The sequence below is a fragment of the Topomyia yanbarensis genome, chromosome 3, assembly GCF_030247195.1.
Source record: "Topomyia yanbarensis strain Yona2022 chromosome 3, ASM3024719v1, whole genome shotgun sequence".
NCBI classification, from domain to species: Eukaryota; Metazoa; Arthropoda; class Insecta; order Diptera; family Culicidae; genus Topomyia; species Topomyia yanbarensis.
In genome coordinates, this window is record NC_080672.1 from 375,241,136 (window position 1) to 375,263,493 (window position 22,358).

Consider the following 22,358-nt stretch of genomic DNA (forward strand, 5'->3'; position numbering starts at 1 on the left):
TATTTTCCATTCCGGCATTTGATTCACGAGCAGTTATATGAGTGTTCGCTTCTCCAGAAGACTCAGTGCAGTCAGTGAGAATGGCGTACAAATTTCATATCTCAAAATTCATTCGCCGTGTGCTCGAAAGAAGCACCTTTCATGGTGTATATCACGTGGCGAACAAGAAGAACAGTTTGTGTGAAAAGTAGAAATCGATCCCTGTTTGACTTTGGTGCTAGATACTATTTAGCCATTCACTTTTTAGAATATCATGGGGATTAGCCATTTTGCTAGCGGTCATCGGTATGTCCTATCTGTTGGTACTGTTTTGGATCCGGTATCTCACTAACCCAACGGTGATTTCACTGGATCGGAACTATCACGAATGGAACACAACTTTTCCCAGTCTTACGGTTTGCTTTCATGACCGTCTAAATGTTACTGCTCGGGATATACTAGTTGAAGAATTGAAACCAGAAGATCCTCAACGATTTGAACGTTTTTTGGCTCTGCTGGCAGAAGCAAATATTTTTCGACTTGAACCGCTGGTCGAGTTCGACGAGTACAGTGATCTGGATTTGCAAGCCGTGCTTAACCAAATCACCAATCACGTGAATACAACGGTAATTCTTGATAATGGCCTTGATGCGAAGACCTATCGGGTTGTGACGGAGTTGGGAATCTGTTACACGTTCAATTCGGCCATGGTTCGCTTCACAACGGTGGATGCATTGGACGAAGAAGATCTACCGAAAGGCTTAATACAGGTCAGCACCATGGAAAGGGACATTATGGCTTCTTTGAGTAATCTAACTTCCAACGGAGATGTAAGTAGTCGAATTTAACGTATTCGCTTTAATATTGAAGCATATCATCAATCTATCAGATCTTTTACCATGGACCGTATGAAGTGCCATCCTATCTAAAGCGATTAATAGTTACACTTTCGACGTCTGCTTTTCTGACGATTACATTCAAACCGGTCATCATTACTGCCGATGCCACCATTCAGAATCTGTACGTGCAACAGCGCAGGTGTCGGTTTCCCGATGAGTCCAATTTGGCACTTTTCCCGAATTACTATTCGCACAGCCTATGTTTGTTGGACTGCAGATTACGGTTATTTCTCAAATATTGTGGATGTGTACCGTACTTCTACAACTTGGAGGGTTGGTCAAGTGTTTGGGGTTTGCAAAGAATATTAAAGGTTTTTTTTGCTTGCAGTAAAAGTTCCGGTTTGTCGACTAAAACAACTAAGATGTGTAGTAGATAATCTTGGTAAGTTAAGAGACTCTAAGAAATTGTAGTTAAATTTAATGCTAATATTTACAGCCGAAATTCGCCAAACTCTTTCGTCGTGTGGTTGCCTGAAAGACTGTAATACGATCAGTTTCACCTTGCAAAATTACGTGATGTTTGATTGGTTTAATGACCCTTTAATCAAGTGGAACATGGAAACTCCAAAAGTACGATACAGTAGAAAAATTATATATGGTTTTGCTGATTTCATGGGTGGGTTGGTTAAAATGTCGCAGATCTAATGAATTCTAACAATATTACGTTTTTAGTATCTATCGGTGGTATTCATGGTTTGTTCTTCGGCGCAAGTGTCATATCGTTTATTGAATTGCTTTACTCTTTTATCAAAAATGTACTACAATCATTGATTCGATTTAGATCCAAAATGCAAGATAAAACAAGAGTAGGTTCTGTGAAACGGTCAACTGAATTACAGAATGACAAAATTAACGTTAAATTTAATGAACGCGTGACATATTGGTACTAGGAACGAAAATCTCGTGGATTACTTAAACGCTTACTGAGTGGAACCACATTGCATTAATTATACAATATATTTTATCATACAAATATCTATCGAGTGAATAGAAATCTCATCTACTTATTTCAGTGCGATGAAAAGCAATACAGCGTTGAAATACATCTGCAGGCGCATCGGTATGATAGACATTGCCAAAAAAATGCTCTGATCTAACTGTGGAAGTAAACAATGGAATCGCTTATTTGAGAGTTTGAGATTAAAATTGATAGTGTCTTGCAAGGACTATCTGGCTGACTGCGAGTCTTAAATAGACTTTTCTACGGCTTACGTACGTACACGTCACATGACACAAATACTACTTCACTAGCTGGTGGAAAATAGTAGACAAAGCCGGCAAAAGTAAATGGGATTGTTTTCAACCAGTAAGCTGCCCTGGTGTTCGTGAGACTGGCCGACAAGAACTCAATATCTGCAGTCTTGCAGTCCAAACTACAAGATGGTGCTAGTTTGTATGATTTCGAGATTCTTTTAGCCCTGCCATTCCAGCTTATGCGAAAGTAGCTAGTGTAAGTACTAAACCAAAGGCGCACAAGTCAACTGTTAAGAACGTCAAATTTACTTCTTAACCAAAACAAACTAGCAGTAATACTCGAATGCTTAATCTGAGCAATAGATAGCTAGTGACGTACTTTGCTCAGGAGAAAGACGTATCGCAATATTTGACGGTTCCAATGACACCAGTACGACAAAATCACCTTGCTCCGCTTCGAAGGAAAATTGTTGAATGGAGCGCTTTGACGTAATCTATACACACCTTAAAGCAGCTTTCCTTAAATCACAAACTGCTACTAGCAAAGATTAATCGATTAGGTTACTCTGACCAACTTAGTTGAAAACGGCTTACTGTCAAGACTGGACCATATCGGTTCTACTAATTTATCGACAGATATTCCACAAGGAAGTAATCTTGGACCGTTACTATTTTCAAAAAATTTACGCTGTTTGTCTGCTCATTCCAAAGGCGTTTCCCGCTTATTTGTGTAAACCTTTTCTGTGTATTCATGTATCGTATTGTAAGCTTCTTCCAAATCTATTGTTTACTATGTTTCAATTGCCGCAAAGTTCTACTGTATCGATTTTGTTGGCTATTTTCGGCAAATTTAAGATTAAGAGAAACGAAAGTAATGAAATTAAAAGACGGATAGGTATTCTAGAGCGAATCAGTTATAAATGAATGGAAAACTAGGACTAGGCAGGCTTATAAGAGAATGATCGACAAGAAATGTGAAGAATCCTTTACCTTCTGCTAAGTAAAAGTTGAGCGTTGCACCCAAATCTATCGCATGGTCATTGATAGAACATAACTCATCGTCATGTTTTACCGCCGACGCCGGCAAAAACATTCTTCACAAATCCTCGCCTAGAACAACCATGCGATCATGCTTTTCCCCACAGTTTATAGAGAACAGTTGCGCAAAGAGTGAAGCCAAAAAAAGTTTACCTATCGAGCACAATTGGAATCCACCTCTGATACCTCTGCAGCAAAGCTGGATTCTAATTTTGTTCGATAGATAGACTTTTTTGGCTTCACTCTCTGCACACTCTTTGCGTACCTTTATATTAAGGCCTTTCCCCTTCTGCTAGCGTTGGCTGTTCGCACAATTTGTAACGAAACTATGACAGATTGTTACACTGTAACTGTGAAAAAGATAGCTTTTGCATCCCAGCAAAGTACAGCTGGAAAATGAGCTACATCATTCAGCTGTGGTCAGCGATGCCACATGTTTTTTTGAAATGTCTGTAGAAGAATAACTAAAATGTCTGTAAAAGTTTGTAGATGGTTGTGTAAATCCTAGCTACACTAAAATTTTACTTTAAAAATAGATTGAAAGTAGAATTCTATTGTGAAGGAATCACTCGTATTCGAAAACAGTTATTCTAGTGCAATTTTACTAAACACTATTACCCTTTTAAAAGTCTGTAGATCTCTGGCTACGTCTGTAGGAGACATCAAAAGTCTGTAAAATACAGACATGTCTGTAAATCTGGCATCGCTGGCTGTGGTGTATACAAAGTAGTATTGTTCTACAAGATGACGACACGAATGAACTCATGATGAATGAAATTCATGTTTGACAATAGGGATCTTTAATTTGGAAAAATTGTGCCAGTTTTTCCTATGTATTGGTAGCTGGTGTCCTTACGAGTACACTCATATCATCCTTAAAGCTTAATTATTCTTTTATGATTTTTAAATTAAAAAAAAACAAATTAAATTCAACCAGCAAACTGACAGTTGTCCTACTAAATGACGTATCTGCAAATGTCTCGTTCGCCTCATTGTTAACCGGGACAGCACCCCACACAGCATGATCTGGTACTTTGTCAATCTGCTAGCAACCTAGCAGATTGACAAAGTTTCATCTGCAAACTATGGTAGATCTGATAAGGCAACCTACAGGGTCGTGCAAGTCGCATGGGTTTGGATGTGTTATTGTCCTAAAAGGAAACAAACTAAAAAATGTTTTTTTCAATAGTTTCGGGCCAAAAAATTGAAAAAGGACTGAGATATTAACTCACGGTACTAATCTGCATCAGAATATGCCTTAACCCGCACACCCCTAAAGATCCCTATTCTCGGTGGTTTGTTTACTTTGTCACTTGCGTGAGTGCGAGTGCAACGGGTGCTCATCTGTTACATTCGAACTCACATAACTTTCATGTAAACAAACCACCGAGAATTGTCAAACGAAGTTCATCCGTCTCATTTTGTAGGGTTATGTTGGTTGGTGTAAAACCTAATATTGTGAATAAGGCCATCCGCTTTGTAAAACTGTTGCAAAGCCTGACCGAACATCCAACCTAGGGGCAGATCACTTGTGATGCATTTTAAAAAATCAGCAAAATTAAACGCATTTCTTTCCATCAAAATAGAAATTCATGATGTATTTTGCATTGCGTGTAATGTATTTTGCGTTGCGTGTAAGACGTCAAAACCAGAGTTAAAAATAATCGAAGCTCTTTTTTGACGGCTGAAAATGAACCTGATGCGACTCGAGGTGAATGGAAAAAGTATTCATTCAAATATCCCTTCTTATTCATTCAGTTGAATATCGTACAATATATTCATTTCACTAATTATCTAGGAAAATGTTTTCAAATGCCGGAAAAGCATATACAACAACAATCATCATCGCTTACATTGTGCCAGTGCCTACTTTGATGCGTTTGATTCGTTGCTGCACGGTCGCTTCGTGTAATAATCGGAGACGAATGAAAATCTGTATAGATGAATGGGCGGTTTGTTCGTTTGACGTTTTCAGCTGCGTCACTGAATATTGAAAATGAATGCGGCTGAATATGATCAATTTTCATTCAATGAATTTGAATATTTTTAACTCTGGTCAAAACCCTACAAAAACTTGCCCTACATTCAACAAAACGTCGAACAAAGTGGATGAGCGTAGGACGTGTGTTAAACAAACTTTTCTGCGAGGGAATGCACAGTTGATGCAAAAATGGAAATTAAATGCATTTTCCAGCCCCCTGGCAACCCTATACCATCATATGGAGTTTGACAGCGACCTACATATATGGGGCGTTATAGCTATAAAGCCCCAAACAAAGAATTATGTTCGGCACTATGCTCGATATTCAAGCATTCCACACGACGTTTTGCATCTTGTGGGATGATTTAATATCATATCATTCAGAAAATCGACATTTTGTAACTAAATACAGCTTCTAATCATTCGGTTCAAAATCAATGTTTTGCCTTTCATGGCAGTGATGCTGGCTGTACAGAGACGTCGTCCTTGACAGGGGGCTGCATTTTTCTAATTCGATGCAAATTTGCTTTACATTTTTAAAGTGATCTGCCCCTAGCATCCAACGCATCGGTCTAACGTAGGATAACTTAATCTGACGGGGCGGTTGACGTAAACGATTATTGTCAATAAAGGGCCATTAAACGTATTACGAACTGCAAAATTTAGGCCGCCATTATGGCACGTAAAAAGATGGATACTATATTTAATAAATAGTTCTATAGGTTATACACTGTGTAGATTACTCTAGGGTGATTTAACCGGTTGTGGGCCCTATTTCGTATTTCACCTATAACAAATTAAATAAGAAAAAAATCTTTTTTTATTACATACATCGATAATGCTGATTTTCGTGATTACAACAATGTTTTTTTTTCCAACTCAGGAAACGTGAAAATAAAATTTAAATTGAAAATAAAGAAATATGTTGATAGTCTTGATTTAACACTATCAGAAGCATTTGACATATCGAATTGCACGACAAATGATGCCCTGTCAGAAAAAATGAATAAAAGTTTTCCTGGTTTTCCCACAGGGTTATTTTTATTTGACATAAACACCATCCAATGCATATAGTTTTTTTCATTTTGGGGGTTGCTTTGATAGGCCAGATGTAAATAACCGCAGTTTTCCTATGGTTGTCTATTTTTACATAAGATTTATTTAAAAAAACAAAAAAAATCGTTTTAAGTATTACAGCGAATTTTTTTTTGAAATAATGTTATATTATGGACCTAAAATTTATCGAATGAAACGGAAAACTATGTATAGCTTAATGACCCAATTCTTCATATCGGATTGTTTGTAATAATGTTGTTAGCAATAACCGAACTTGAAATTATAAATGCTATCGAGGCGAATTTTCAGCATCTGTCAACCCGTGATCATTTCACTGAAGTAAACATATTAGTCAAATTAAAGTTGTACAGGGACTGATCTCTGATGGGGTTTTCGATTGATTGAAACCGGTGTAGTGGAGTGCACTGAAACTGCACCGTTTTTGCACTTTCTAGCAGAATTGCAGAAAACTGGGTATGTTCCATTGACACTTCTGCTAGAAAGTGCAAAACCAGTGCAATCCACTACACCGGTGTCAATCAATCGAAAATCCCATGATAAACTAATAATTTTGCACTTTCTAGCAGAAGTGTCAATGGAACATACCCAGTTTTCTGCACTTCTGCTAGAAAGTGCAAAAACGGTGCAGTTTCAGTGCACTCCACTACACCGGTGTCAATCAATCGAAAACCCCAATAGTCATATCACCTAATGACTAGCAGGAAATTTATGGGGTTTTCGATTGATTGACACCGGTGTAGTGGATTGCACTGGTTTTGCACTTTCTAGCAGAATTGTCAATGGAACATACCCAGTTTTCTGCACTTCTGCTAGAAAGTGCAAAAACGGTGCAGTTTCAGTGCACTCCACTACACCGGTGTCAATCAATCGAAAACCCCATTAGTTCCAGTGACTGTGAGAATAGGGCCCATGAAGTTATATTGGAAATCTACAGGAAGAATTTGGCGTCAAACAACGTAGAAACGGTAATAACCGAAATATCTCAACAAAACATATGATTAGAGCGTAGAAGTCAACTATCAACTATCGGTTTAACCGGGTATTTCCCTCAAAATGAATTTTGCCAGTTGGCTTATATGCGTAATCCTAAGTTTGTCGAAATATTTATTGTTCTGTTATTGTGTATAGAGCAAATATAATAATTCATTTCTACTCGCGACCGCTTACTTTTGTATACTTTACTACTCAATATAGACCAATGGTTTTCAACCGGGGGTGAATTCACCCCCAGGGGCAAATTAGACTATTGTAGGGGGTAAATCATACGGGACAAATTTTAACTTGTTATCCTAGTTTTTTCCTTGGATATTTGTCTTTATATATTGTTTGAGAGCTCAGGAACAGGTTTCGTGTAAAATTATGATTTTCACCCAATTGAAAATCATTTTCTTCTGAGGGGGTAATGATGGTAAACTATTTTCAGCAAAGGGTACATCATGGGGATCAATATTCGGAAATGGGTACATGGAATGAAAAAGGTTGAAAACCACTGATATAGAGCATGAGAAACCTGGAAATCACAAAAACATGTTACGATAACAAACAATATTTTTGTCGTCATGACAGGTAATTTGTCAAAACTTGACATAATTAATCCAAAAACATTTACATTGTTTCAAAATCCTAACTAGAAAGAAGAATTACATCAGCGGAATGCGTTATTAATTTTTGTTTGTATCTCAAGCTGAATTTGTTATACGATTGCTAAACTATTACAGTAACATTTGTTCCACAAATCATAAACAATTTCATTTAAATTTTGCCTCGTTCGTGCCTTTTACCCCATTTCTCTCAAAAGTAACTCAGTACCGTTGAAACAAGATACTACACAACCAGCGACTGGAAGTTGCACGAACACCAAGCTAAACAGACAGACGAACGTCAAAATCCGGCCCAGCCTGACACATATTTATTTTTATATAAGACGAATTTTGTTTTCATTTCACTGAAGTAAACATATCCTACTCTGGTCGATTTGTAAGTGGGCAGTATTCGTGTTTAGCTCAGGTACACGCACAGAGCTTCGTAGCAAATGTGGTGTTTTCATCTGATTTACTTTTCTGCTGGTAATAGTAGCTTAATTACTACCTAATCTATCGAGTGAATTCGATTTGTCGAGGAACCAAAAAAACGAACAACCGTGATTAGTTGTTTTTCGTTCTTTTGCGTGATTGGAGATAAGCTAAACTGATAAATTTGTAATCTATCATTGACGGGGGGTTCGAATGGAGTGCGTGACCCGAAGAGAATCTCAGTGCAAATCGATTTTGGGTCGCTGATAGTGGTACGGACGAAGAGGCGTATACTATTTGCATCATAACACATCGGAGATTGTTCGCTTCATTTACTGCCGTCTCGTCGCCGTTGGAGTCATCGTCGAGCAATTAAACTATACTTGGGTGAGTAACATTTGTTCCGTGTTATCCGCTCGCTGTGTGGTTGTTGGATTTACTATCACTGTTTACTCCATACAAAATAGGGTGCTAATTTCAACACCAATTTGTTATGTCAGTGCACAATTTGCAGTCTCGTTGAAAGTATCCGCATGAGTACTGGAAGGGTGAAAGAAAGTGCCGTTTTTAATTTTGCTGAACGTGCTGACCCCATGGTTCGGCCATGAAAATATCATTATCGTGGCAATAGTAAAATGAATATTTATCGTGCGCAATTATTTTGTTATTCATACTATTCCCGCATTCTTTTCCGTTACTTATTTTGGTGCAGTTTTTGATTCAGACACTAGAACGTAAGATTTAACTGCATCTAGCCACAACTAAACCTGGCACGTGCATCTTACTTTAACATATTAGTAAGATTATTTTTATAAGTTGAATAGAAGCATGGATTGATACGTGCGTCAGTCTGTCAAAGCAAGCGTGCTTTATAAATACTACTGATAAGCCCTAATAAATACTATCAAAAGGTTAGTGGTGTGTGTTTGCGATGATTTTTGGCATTGTTTTATTAGTGAACTATGACCCCCGTATAGAATGGTGCGTTTCTTATCGAATGATTGGAGACGATCGAAATCCGGTCCAAAATTAGTTCAGGGCTATCGAAATTCCGTGCTTACATACAATAAGGATTTAAGTTAGGTATTACACCCTATATAACATTGAATGGTAGCATAAGGTACGAGGCTAAAGAGGCTAGAATATCAAAGCGTGTACATGTTCTATGTACATGAATTTCTCATTTATAAACGCGTACTGCTGTTTTGAAATTTCTTAAAGCATACATCTTTGTTTTTGCTTAACAAAATATTTTCGACATCTTTTTCGTGTAGCTGTAGACTTTAAGAGGGCAAATCTACCAATAGATGCTTTAAACCGTGTTATTTTATGAACAACATGCTTTCGCTGGTGGTGCTAAAATGATGAACTCCTGAGCATTCTATAGATCAACTTTGCTTATTCAATATTGATACGCACAGTCAGGGATCAAATAAGATTATCATAAAGTTACAGTACAATAAGTAACAAGTTTTATAAAAGCAATATTTTCAATGGTTTTGGCATGGGCTGGTCCCAAAATATATTTTGTCTCTTTTTATCTGAATGTCCGAAAGATTCTGTCCTACTCGAATCAACTCATCACCAACAAAATTAAAATAAAACATTGTTTGTATCATTTCAGCCACAAAAATGCAGGTGCTAAGCAAACTCACTTCTGTTCCGGTGACCTGTAAGGAGTACGTTCACCCGTGGACCGACTCATGCAGCATAGCTTCCGCAGAGTTCATGATCGTTGCCGTTCAGGATAGCTTACGAATCTACACTGCAGTATACATGGTAGGTCGTACAGAACAACTCTTACAGCTCTTCACGCAATTCACTAACCGAAACTTCCCACTACTCTCACAGCTCTCTTTGGCAATGCACGGCCGATTGCCCACCATCGAGGAGTTGAAGCGTACCGTCCGTGGTCTGCTGCAGTCGACTGCCTTCCTCACGATGTCCGCCTTTAGTTATTCAGTTTTCTTGTGCGCTGTTCGTCGTCTGGTCGGTTCGTACAATTTCTACACGGCGTCGTACATTCCGGCCTTTATGGCTGCGTTCTGTGCGATTCTGGTGGAGCGCCCATCCCGACGAGGTTTGCTATGTCTGTACGTGGCTAACGTGGCAACCGAGACCGGTTGGAACATACTGAAGTCACGAGGCTTGGTACGATCTATTCCGTATGGAGAGATTTTGATCTTTGGACTATCGACGTCTGTCCTTCTTTACTATTACCGGTTGAATCGACAGAAGGACTACAATGATTCGATGTTCGATGTGTTCAGATTTGCGCTTGGGGACAGTGAAATTATGAAAAGCGAGGAAGTGACTGAAGTCAGACGTGAAAGCCGAACCAAAGAACGACCAAGGGCCGGTGTTTTGTCGTATAGTTTTATCCAGTCCGTGCTGAAAGTGTACTCAAATGTGATATCGAGAATCAAGACACTCGACAAGCATGCACTTTGTAGGCACAAACACAGTTGCATTTACAGTATGCTCTCTGGAGGTGCGCGTATGTTTTCAATCGGTCTGGGAATTCAGGTGATAATGAAGGTGCTATTCCAAGCGCGGCGGATCATTCGACGACCGGAGCTATTCAGACGTACGTTTCTGAGGAAAGACATTTTCAAACTAGGCATGTTCTTGGGTGGATTTACGTCTCTTTACAAGGTTTCTCTGCCAAGATAGTACCGAAATGGAATGCATTAATTTTTGATAATATATATGTTTTCAGCTATCTTCCTGCCTGTTACGACACACAACCAACAGCGATAAAGCAGTGTATGCAATTCCTAGTGGATTGATTGCCAGTGTAGCATTTGGGTATTACGCTGACACTACAATCGCTCTGTATATTATGTGGAAAATGCTACAGGTAATTTTCGATTTTTCAAATATTAGTCAATATTATTCGCATGTCACATTTTATGTTTCAGATGACCTACAACTGGGGCATCGAGAAAGGTTACGTACCAAAGGTGCCAGGTTTCACAGTGCTGTTGTACTGCGCCAGTACTGCACTGCTCTTCCATGCGGCTACGATGGAACCTATGCAACTGCGACCAAGCTATTGGAAGTTCCTTTACTCCATTTCCGGTGGAAGGTTGCTTTCTACAAACACACTACCTATAGCTATATTTTTCTAAGCTCATTTTACTAATTCGCAGAATAATGGTCATGGATCGAAGTGGATTCGATGTGTATGGCATTGGAACCAGCAGACAGATCCGTGAAGCGAGCAAACTATGCAATACTCCGTCAGTGCTAAAGTTTCGAATTTAGATAACATAAACGGTTACTTTGAACGAACAGGTTGAATTATGAACCGTTGGTCATAGGTCAACGCGGCAGACGATTGTGTCCTGAGGCACCTACCCTACCATCGAATAACTTATGGGTGAAGATAGGTAGTTTAAATGCACAAAATAGTATCGGGGCGCTTCCGAACGTGACATATTTATGAAAGTTGTTAGTTTGACATTGAGAAAATATGCTGAAAGCAAAAAACAATGTCTGGATTTGCAGGGCGCTTTCTAGCATGTATGTTAGTCGCTGTATAGATTTCTACACTTTAGTATTTTTATTTGCAAATAAATTACTGGTAATGGATTACTGGCCTTTTTGTTACATAATTCGAAACATCCATTTTTCCCTCCCCTAGGTTGATGGTTTTGACGGTATTGCAAACATCATTAAGCAGCACCTGACAGACAACTGCTTTAAGCTGGTTATTGCATTACGCCTCGATAGTGGTGCATCGAGGAAACCGAGAGGGCTTAAGGGCCTTTTTATGTTTTGTGCTTTTTCATTCTCCACACCAGCCCAAACTAACAGTCAGCCAACAACCTGTGCACATTGGCGAGGCAGGCTGGTGGATCGCTGTAGATTAACCTTTTCTGTGGGCTGTGTTTGCAAACATTGTTCAACAGCTTAATGGTAGTGTTTGTGGGCATAGCTCACAGTGGGAGTCATTGCGTGTCGATTTATTGGTCAGATTGGTCATCGTGCACAGGTCGAAAAAATAAATAAAGAAATGTAGAAGTAGAAACCTATTAGTTAGTTTTTAGTACTAGTGCACAATGGTTATGTGCTAGTCGTTTGTCTATCTGTGTATGTTCGTCTGAGAATTTGTGACAGCTGGATCGGGGAATGGATGTAGAACTTGCGCATATGGTAGAATAGTTGGTAAATCCAGTGTCCAATATGTACATTCGATTCTACTCATTCGGGAAGATTGGGAGGAGCATGATGAAATCCTGTTTTTGTTGTAGTTCTATTAGTTTGCTTTTCCACTGCTGATGTATACCAAAAATAATATCGGTCAATTTATACACTTCTAGTTAATCTCTTTGCATCTTATTTCTTTATTCGACATGTTATGAACCCTTTTATTACAATATCCTAAACTAGATTCATACTAACACTCACTAACACAATTAATTGCATATTCTCTCATATACACTCACAATCTCCCAATCCCAAACGTACAAACGCTCGTTTCCTTCGTGATAATACAAACCTTGCCACAAACGCGAACATTCAATTGCAATCATATTCAAGCAAACCCACCCAAACAATCAAATAATGACGCTCATACTCACTAGACAAAACGTTCCACGGCAACATGACCGGGAACTGTAGTGATATGGGGAAACTGACTCTTCTAGCATATAGTACTAAAAATTAAGCATCAGACTCATATTCCGCGCGCAATCATTCAAGAATACATGCGAATGTGCGAATGGCCACACGATTATAGCATTGAATTTATGACGCGAAGTTACACACACACGCTAGCGCAAGCGACAAACACGTTTACATACACACGCTCGAGCTCTTCGCATTCACACTATCCACGCCAACAGACAGATATGTACCCCTGGACTCGAACGCTAAAACTCACACCTTCCACGCACACACCACCACAGAACTCATAATTAGACTTTAACAACAGTAATATCAGAATAACTTGTTTTGAAGGTTCACTTTCACTAGCCTAATATATCTCGATACCCTGAATATATGGAGCATTCGTGTCTTCAGCCACGTTATTTCTAATAAAATTCTCGAACACTTTACTGAAGACACCAAGTTTTTCGAGACTGAGTTTGTTTTTTTAATATAAAATTTTATTTGAAACGGCTCAATGCGTTAGCACAACTGAGCCGTGGGTCTTTTAGTTTTTTAACGATAAGAAAAATTAAAAAAAATTCTAAGAATGTCGGTCTGCCAGATTTTGTTAACGCAGTTTGCTGCTGCGTGTTGAGATCCTTTTCCTTGGTGATGAAGCCGTTTGGGGGTCATTCAGTCTGCCTTCTCTCGCGTTATCGTTCCCGTCCATGCCGTCATCGGTACTGCTTTCTTGTTGTTCATGATCAGAGGTTCTTATTTGTTTCTTGTTCTTAGACTAACAGCACCGGAGCGTGGGTAATAGCGATTTGCTAACCGCCATCATAAAACGACACCGCACCGGCGGTTCGTAAACAGGTTAGGAAATGGAAATTTATCGTTTCGGTTTATAGCGAGTGCGTATATTTGATAACTTCTTCCAACTGACGCAAACGTTGCTATTCGTAGAAAGGAAGCAAAATAAAGGAAAATGTAAAAAATAGGGTCTCGCGATGATTGAATTAAATAACACTTATTTAAAGTTTACTGAAATTACAAGAGAATTATTAAAATTAAAAGTTTATTGTTGTTTTAATGAAAATATATTTTCAAACCTTGATTCACACCAATTATTTTGTCGTTTGATGTACAGTATTTGTTTGAATTCAATAACACATATTTATGATCATGCTGTATGTTTACTGCGTGAAAGTAAAAATGAGTGCATCGAAGCAACTTGGATTGAACTATAGTTACTATATTCATAGTTAGGCGGAGACACTGAGCGGAGCCAATTGAACACGTCAAATGGCGGAGCCAATCGAGCATGACGTCACATAACATGTTCTCTTTGGATGTATATGGAAAAGGTATTGTAATTATGGTCATAATTATTTTACTCTTTTCTTGTGTTATCGAGTGTAGAGAAACGAGAAGATCAAGATTTTTTTGTAACACAAAGAGATATTCGCACAAGTATGAAATCATATCATCAGATCTTCGAATTGGTTTTCTATTCGTACATGTAAAGTTCGTACTCACGACGACAATGAAATCATTAAGCTAGAGCTTGAACATTTGCATGGGTTGCTAGTGTTTTCTTCCTGGAATAAGAGCTGCCAGTTTTCCGGCTTTTGTGTCCGCCTAACTCTATATATAGGAACTCTAGATTGAACTGGAAGATGTAGCATTATGTCAAGCTGTCATGATGTGTCCCAGGATCAAAAAACCAATAATCTGCAAGGGATGAATGAGGAAACGCTGCGAACAAATGCAACTGTGGAAAGTAAGATTCAAAAAGAAAGACAATGTTTTTTTTTCTTGTTCTTTAATTCAGGTCTAGTATTAAGTGGAAGATAACGACGATAAGCGCTTGGTTCAGAAAAGAATTCCTAAAAGGAACTTGGACGGACACAGATTACACCTGTTAAATCATCACTATCTAGTTTCAGGAGGTGGTTCATCATATTTTCGGGGGATAATATGGTGTTGTGGTGTATAGTGAAATGTATTAACGTGAATGCACTACCCTAATAATGTGTTGACTAAAAGCCATTGTTTTCACTGTACCAAAACAGTAGTTTAACAATAAACAATAGAAACAGTAACACGAAATCACAGAGAACAGACACCCATGATCGAACAAAAATATTTAAACAACGTGTGTAAACATTTTAATTAATATACGATAAACACTAGCGATGCCACACCAACCTATCCCAACTATCCGTCAAATCTATTCCGGAACCGGTTCGAAATCCTGAATGGATTCAGTATGCAATCTTGCTCAAAGAAAACAACCGATTCCGTCTATCGGTTGGTGTATTTGAGCTGGAATTCATACTGGAAGTCTGAACCGGTTCCGGACTAGTTTGACCGGGTAGAGGAATAACCGCTGTCAATTCTGTCGACCTCAGTCACAAAAAACATGACGACAGTAGCGCACCTGGTTTGGATATCCCAACTACCTTCGAAACCGTTACAGATTTTACACAAGTAGAAATTCGCTAGAAGAATTCCACGTCAAACAATGTAGAAATATTCTATGACTCAAGGATAATTACTTTTGTTAATTCGTTTCAATAGTTTTTGACTTACTTCGAGAATTTTATCCAAACTATTGATACATGGATGTGGATTTGACGACCAATTTGGTAAGCGGCAAACGTCACATTCAAAAATGTTCGAACGTTCGACTGTTTAATCTACCTATGATTAGGTTTGTTCCAGTACACGGAAGTCACTCCGGAGTAAACAGGAGCAAAAAATCTTTGCTCCTTTTTACTCCGGTTTGCTACCAAAAGAAGAAAAAAGAGAAGAAGAGAGTACAGGAACGATTTTCTCCGGAGTACTTCCGGTTTCTCCTGGTACTGGAACAGACCTGTGTCAGGCCATGGTAAACGCCGGAGGATCCTTTGGCTCGGTCTAAGCACAGACAAGCAGACCTAACAGACTGATTTGAGAAGTACATCGACCATATTCAAAAGAGCACATCTGAACATTACATTATATTACGCTACCTACTGTCGCTTCAGCTCATTGCATCGTAAAAAGCGATGCATTTAACAGGCGAAGCTCTAATAGAATTTCAAATTGTTTGAGTTAAAAGTGTTCACCATATTAAACTCTGGTTAGGAATTTTGCACTACCTCGCAGGACCATTGTTTGAAAGCAAGATTCCGTGTTGTCATTTGCCATACTGATAAATTGGAACCAAATTTATAATTTTAAACAGTAAGTGATAATTTGATACCATCTTTGGAATTACCGTATCGATGACAAAATGTTGGATTAAATTGATACACTGTATCAATTTGCCACAAATTTGTGTGTACCAATTTGCCCCAGGGTACGCACTTAATGTTTATTTCTTGAAGTAGATGTAATTGTAGTTGTAGTTAGTATTCCATCTCCAGTGATACAACCGATTCGAATTGGAAATGGTTGTGTTATTGGCGCCGGAATACTACAAGTTAAGCTCAGCCGGAATGTTGGTTGGTTCTAATTCGCATTCCGGCTTCAGTTGCACATTCTAGTTAGAATCGGTTTTATCAATGGAGCCGGAATATGGACTAAAACCAGCCAGAATTCCTGTTCATTTCCGATTGAACTTTACTGGGTTCGCAAGATCCGTATACCGATTAGTGGAAGTTAGTTGGCCGATAGTAGCGCCGGCTAGCGGCTAGTTGTGGCTTGCTGATGTCCGGAGAAACTATTGTTGACTCAGCGCAGTTCACAGCTGTCACGAAAGAGATGACAATACTCCTTTTGTTCACGAGCACTAGATGTCTTTGGTGAATATTGGTTTGGAACTCCCCCTCAACGTGAATTTTGATAATTTTCTTTAAAGCACAAAGCTCGGATCTACATTGGGAACGTGCCATTTGAGCCAACCACTACTGATTCTAGTTCTCAGACGAGATGTGATGACTATATCAACGTACTCCGTGTATCAACCTCCGAAAACAACGCAGTTTACTTCAGCAAGTTAATATCATTATTGAAGTCACGCATAAAATGCTACCACTTCATTATTTTTGTTTTACTGTATACTATTCTGCCCAAGTTGTACAGTAATGTTTCCATTTCGAGTGGGTACAGTCCAGCGTACCAAGTATTCCTGAATAAGCTCACTATTCTGCGATTCAAAATCGCCTTTGAACATAAACTCAGTTATATTCACCCAACTATACTCTCTGCAATACAGTCGTGATTCGTTGGTTGGGCCACACCTCTGTCCAACTAACGAATTTGATTCGTTAGTTGGACCGACTGACGGATGTCAAAAACTCTCCAAAGGAGACGTTAGTAGTGTAATTGCATCTATTCACATCTCTAATAATTATCAGATTGATTGTCAAAGCGAATTTGACATAAGATTTTGACATTCAGATGCTTTTTAGTTGGACAATGGTCCAACTAGCGGAGGTCCAACTAAAAAGCTGTCCAGTTAAAAAATGTCCAACCAGCGAATCACGACTGTATTACCACAGATGACGGGTTCTCACATAGATTAAGGCGCAAATTTTCTCCCATCCGAATATATTTTACTGTAGCGTCCGAAGGACGTATGTCAGATGGCTTTCGCATAATTTAGTAAAACCCAGCTTTCTCTGGCTTTTCAATATAGTATTATCTCCTCTTCAAAGGCTTCGAAATACAAAAAACGAAAGTCTTAGAAACCGATCGTTCGAAAAAACTGGTTCCGCTAAACAATCGTTGAATGGCTGAAAAGTTTTTCCACCGTAAGTCTGTTCGTAATATCTAGGATGAGATCTTCTTCATTGCACTCCTGTTTCGGAAACGTCGTAGTATGTGATTCAGACAATAACTGCCGGGCAAAAATTAGTTCATAGAATTCTTCTCATAATTATTATTACATAGGAAATTTTAACATATTTGAACAAAAAATGTCTTATTGAATTCAATTATACAATGTTTATTGCTTCAATCGGCAAAATTAATGGTACGAACATTTTTTGCATTCAAACAATAATTTTAATCTCAATAAACATTTCCAGTTTGAATAATTTTGCAATCATTTCAATAAAATAATTTTTGGAAAAGAAAACGATATTTGTTAATGTAATGATTTTATTGAATTCAATAAATAAATGCATTTTCTTTTTAGCTATATTTTTTCACTGAATTAAATCCATATAATTAAAAAATTTAAAAAATAAATTTATTGAATGATTGCAAAAAATGTAACGTAACTATAATAACAACTACCGGTGTGAAAACAGTTTATTATTTTGGCAACCTATTTACCAACGACCGGTGCGAAAACGGGTGTCTAAATATATTATTATCGTTTAGCGTAATCAAAATACACATGCATTTGCTTACGCACCGGTGCTGATAGTCTTACGGGTCGCTGTTGTATATCCGTCTTCTTCGGTATTTGCTTCTTTATTATCGATGCCAGTTGTTGGTTTGGGAGCGGTTGTCGTGGTCGTTGTACCTGCATTATTGGTTAATTGGATCGTTGTTTTTGGTTTATCTGAAGGTGTCGGTGGCTGCTTGTTAGATTTGGCTGTAGTAGATGAGTTTTGACTAGTTGCTTCGGCGCATGTTTTTCCGTAGTGGGCTGTATGGTTACAGAATTGGCATGTTGGGGTCTGCCCGGGATATGTGATTAGCGTTGTTTGCTTATAGGTCACGCCATCCTTCGGTGATTTTCATTCGATAGTCATGTGAGAAGGTATTGGTTTAGTCACTCGCATCCTCACAATACGAACGCCGTTGGGAATGCCGGTGAAAAAGTTTCTCCAGGTGTCATTCGTAATAGATTCTACTTCTCCATATTGCGACATGATTCGTTTGATGTAATCGTGCGCGGGGTCAAATCATGGATACGCACGTCCACCATGTCGTTTTCCATATGCACAGGGATCTTAATTCTGGTTAGAGCTTTCAATTCCCTCCGACGGTTTTCAGCTCCCCGGGATTCGGGAAATTAATAAAAAAAATCCCGGAATCCCGGGAACACAGAAGAAACCTAAAAAAGCGAACGATTTTCTTGAAAACAAAAGAATAAATTGAAGTTTTCAAACCCGTTTGATTGCATGCATATCTGTCCTAAAAGTAGTTATCAGAAAATGCCGATTTGGTGAACTACGCATCATTGATTTTTTTGATAATTCGTCATTCAGTTTGCACAACAACTTCTTTTGATGATTTTTCTTGGAAATATGCGTAACCTAAATTTTGGGAATTACAATTACGATTGGGACGATATAATAAACGCAGCTCCTGGAGTTACTGTCCAAAATTGTACTTCGCATCAAAACATTCTGATGGAATATGATCAATTTAATGCAAAGAACCTTTTATGGTAATCCTGAATGAAATAATTGATCTTCTTCAGGGTAATGTGCAGTTTTGCCCGATCAAATGCGAAAACGTGATATATGAAATCCATTTCCCTGACAGTAGGATCAGCATCATTCCGAATGTCAGGCTACGTAGCTTTTTTAAAGGGGAATAACTAGCATCGTTTTTTATTTATAAAAAAAATTACGGGGATAGGGGGGAGAGTTACCGTCAAGCTACGTAATTACCAGGGGGTATTTAGAGGTTTGTGACGAAATGCTACGATGGGGGAGGGGGGCGATAAAAATTACTCAAAAATGTTACGTCATTTATGGATGGTCCCCAACGCAACTCGGAAATGAGTAAAAATAATTTCCCGGGAATCGGAAATCCCAGGAAATCCAGAAATCCCGGGATCCCCGGGAAATAAATTCCCGGGATGGAAGCTCTAATTCTGGTGTTATTAATATCGACCTCGTGTTGCATGTTGTTCTTTGTAATGAAGTTTTCGGCTTCTAAACATAGTATTTTAACGTTATGTAGCTGAATGTACGTTACTTCAGCGAAATTAAGCTCCATTTTAACTTTAACTAATATAGTCTACTTTCTACTTCTGGCCAAGTCAGACGTACAATCGAACCAAGTGAACAACAACTAGCAACCTCTCGATCTAGTGTGCATTGTCTCGAGAACAAAGGAAACATTCAATTTATTCGTGCCGTCATGAGTAAAGTTGACGAAAAAAGTCTGCTCCGACCCAACACAGCGGTCGTTGACTTTAAATTCTGCTCAATACTCAGTTTTAGTGAAGTGGAATACCTGCTGAAGGCGAAGATGCAGCTTAGGCTCAAGGAGGTTATGTACCTTCAGTATCATCATCTTCGCAATGTTGTACTCATATCATTCAATACGTTAGCCAAAGCTGAACGTTTCGTTCTGCAGAACAACTTGAAGCACGTGGCTGAAAGTGATAAAGTTGGAATTAAGATTCCCGTGTATATAGAAAAACACTATGTAGATGTAAATAAATGTACATGATCTATCACCACGTACCCCTCCTGATTTAGTTGCAGAATACATGTCGCGATACGGAGAAGTAGAATCCGTTACACCTGATACGTGGAGAAATTTCTTCCCGGGTAGACCTGGGGGGAGGGGTGGTCAATTTTGGGCAATTTTTGCGTTACGTAATTTATGAATGGTCCCTAAAAACTGATTCTGACCTATTAGATGCCGATGGAAAACGCAATTTTTCATCAGTTCCTATGTGGATATTTTCATGCAGGTATTTTATTTGACATTGATATGATTTGTCAACTACAAGATCCCATTCCCACAATTTACGAAAAGTCCCTGTGGTGTTTAGAGCATCAAGTTTAAAAGCTGTGAACCATTTGGTGAACTTTTAGTTAAAATCTGACACTTCGAAAGTTATTTGCAAAATAACCCTGCTCTGGAGCATGGTTAAAATTTGGCCCATGGTGCAGAATAAAAATGTGGAAACATTTTCTGTACCTAATTGAGGTTGTCAATATTTTTCAATACAAAATGAAGGGATAAACATGGAAACGATAACGTGTTGTGTCAAGATTTGTTTGGATTATTTCATGATATGGATGTTTACGTTTCGCGGCTATGACTGTCGTACTTAAAGTAATAAGGAAAAAATCTAATTTTAAAATGTGGACAAAATGTTCATGCCTCTACCGACTTGTGGTCATCGCAGCTGTCAATTCTAAATAACTATCGAAATGTCAACTTTTGATATGGTTCGCTCTCTAGGTAAAATTTTACCATTCGAGAGAAAATAACTTTCGAACAGTAAAAATTTAACTAAAAGTTAAAACATATCCTCAAATGGTTCACAGCCTAAATGTAATAATCAGATAATAAGTTTCCAAAATTATTATTTATATATTAAATATATTTTTTTTAAATTAAACTGGTCGCACCCAAAAATTTCTATTCGATTCTTAAGTTATAGAGGGGGGTTTAATACCCAGTCGACTTCAATACTTTTACCATCCCGCCACATATCAACAGTACGCGAAAGAGCGTGCTGATATACGGCGCATCACTGTGGAATGCCCTCCCGCTCTTGACTAAATGAAATCAACCAATTCTTCCCTTAAAGCTGCCTTAAGCAGACCTTACTGAGCGTTGTAGCTAAACAATACAATGCACTATACCTATTTGGTCGGTGTTAAGTCAGACCGGACTAAGTGACAAAATATTGATTTCGAGAAAAACGGGTTTAAAGTTTGAATCGCAGAATCCTCTACGTTATAATTAGAAATTATTTTTTGCAATATTTTTTGTTTATGGTTACGTATTTCAAATCTGGCAAAAGTCGAATGTAGCTGAAGAAATTCTTTATCCGGTGTTATCGTTATCTCATTTTTTGATGTTTTGCGACTTAGTCCGGTCTGACTTAACACCGACCATTTGTGGTTTTAAGATTCTCCCCCTGTTAGTATTAAACTATTAGGCTAAGCTAGCAGGTTTAACAATAACACGAATTTGGTTTGAATAAATAGTTCTGACTGTACATGTAGAACTATACTCGGCAAGATATTAATACAGAATGGAATAAAATCGGACGATCGCAATAGACGGTGGGAATGCGCGCCGGAATATTTTTCACTCTCTCTCTCTCTCTCTCTCTCTCTCTCTCTCTCTCTCTCTTGTTTCTTCAGTTTGACACCACGTAGTTTAGATTCCGCGCGAGTGGATTCAACCGGTTGGGGGTTCGGCCGATGATGTAGTAATTGTAGTCGACTCCAATATTTTTACCATCCCGCCACACACCAGCAGTACGCGGAAGAGCGTGCTGACTGCTGGTATAAGTACGGCGCATCACTGTGGAATGCCCTCCCACTCATGACTAAAATGAAATCAACCAATTCTTCCCTTAAAGCTGCCTTAAGCAGACCTTACTAAGCGTTGTAGCTAAACAATGCAATGTACTATACCTATTTGTGGTTTTAAGATTTTCCCCCTGTTAGTATTAAAACATGTAACTCCCTAGACCTAAATTAAACACATGTTACAGGGTCTCGTACGTTTTATCAATTACAAATTACAAACTGAAATAGTGAAATGAACATTTATCGCGTGCAATTAATTGATTATTCATATTATTCCCACGTTGCTTCCCGTTACTTGTTCGAGAGAAGTTTTTTATTCAGACACTAAAACGTTTGATGCAGTTAGCTAGCCACAATTAAACTTACGCGTGCATCTTACTTTAAAATGTTAGTAAGATTATTT

General features: G+C 38.4%; 2 protein-coding genes across 6 annotated transcripts; both read left to right on the plus strand.

Annotated features, from left to right (window-relative positions):
- The first annotated feature begins 80 nt into the window (after window positions 1-80).
- On the plus strand, window positions 81-1,768 carry LOC131688251 (sodium channel protein Nach-like). Its single transcript, XM_058972439.1, has 6 exons — window positions 81-187; window positions 248-809; window positions 869-1,151; window positions 1,207-1,260; window positions 1,315-1,494; window positions 1,551-1,768. The coding sequence occupies exons 1-6, from the start codon at window positions 81-83 to the stop codon at window positions 1,766-1,768; spliced, it is 1,404 nt and encodes a 467-aa protein (XP_058828422.1).
- A 6,281-nt stretch (window positions 1,769-8,049) lies between these two features.
- On the plus strand, window positions 8,050-11,774 carry LOC131693658 (transmembrane protein 135-like). Of its 5 annotated transcripts, none has more exons than XM_058981684.1 (6): window positions 8,050-8,567; window positions 9,805-9,959; window positions 10,032-10,835; window positions 10,900-11,040; window positions 11,102-11,268; window positions 11,333-11,774. In XM_058981684.1, exons 2-6 carry the CDS (start codon window positions 9,813-9,815, stop codon window positions 11,445-11,447), a joined length of 1,374 nt encoding a protein of 457 aa, XP_058837667.1. In that variant the 5' UTR covers window positions 8,050-8,567; window positions 9,805-9,812; the 3' UTR covers window positions 11,448-11,774. The 5 variants fall into 5 exon arrangements, with proteins under 5 accessions (XP_058837667.1, XP_058837671.1, XP_058837668.1 ...); XM_058981688.1 differs by having other exon boundaries at window positions 8,129-8,145; XM_058981685.1 differs by lacking the exon at window positions 8,050-8,567 and adding an exon at window positions 8,667-8,914.
- Window positions 11,775-22,358: the final 10,584 nt, after the last annotated feature.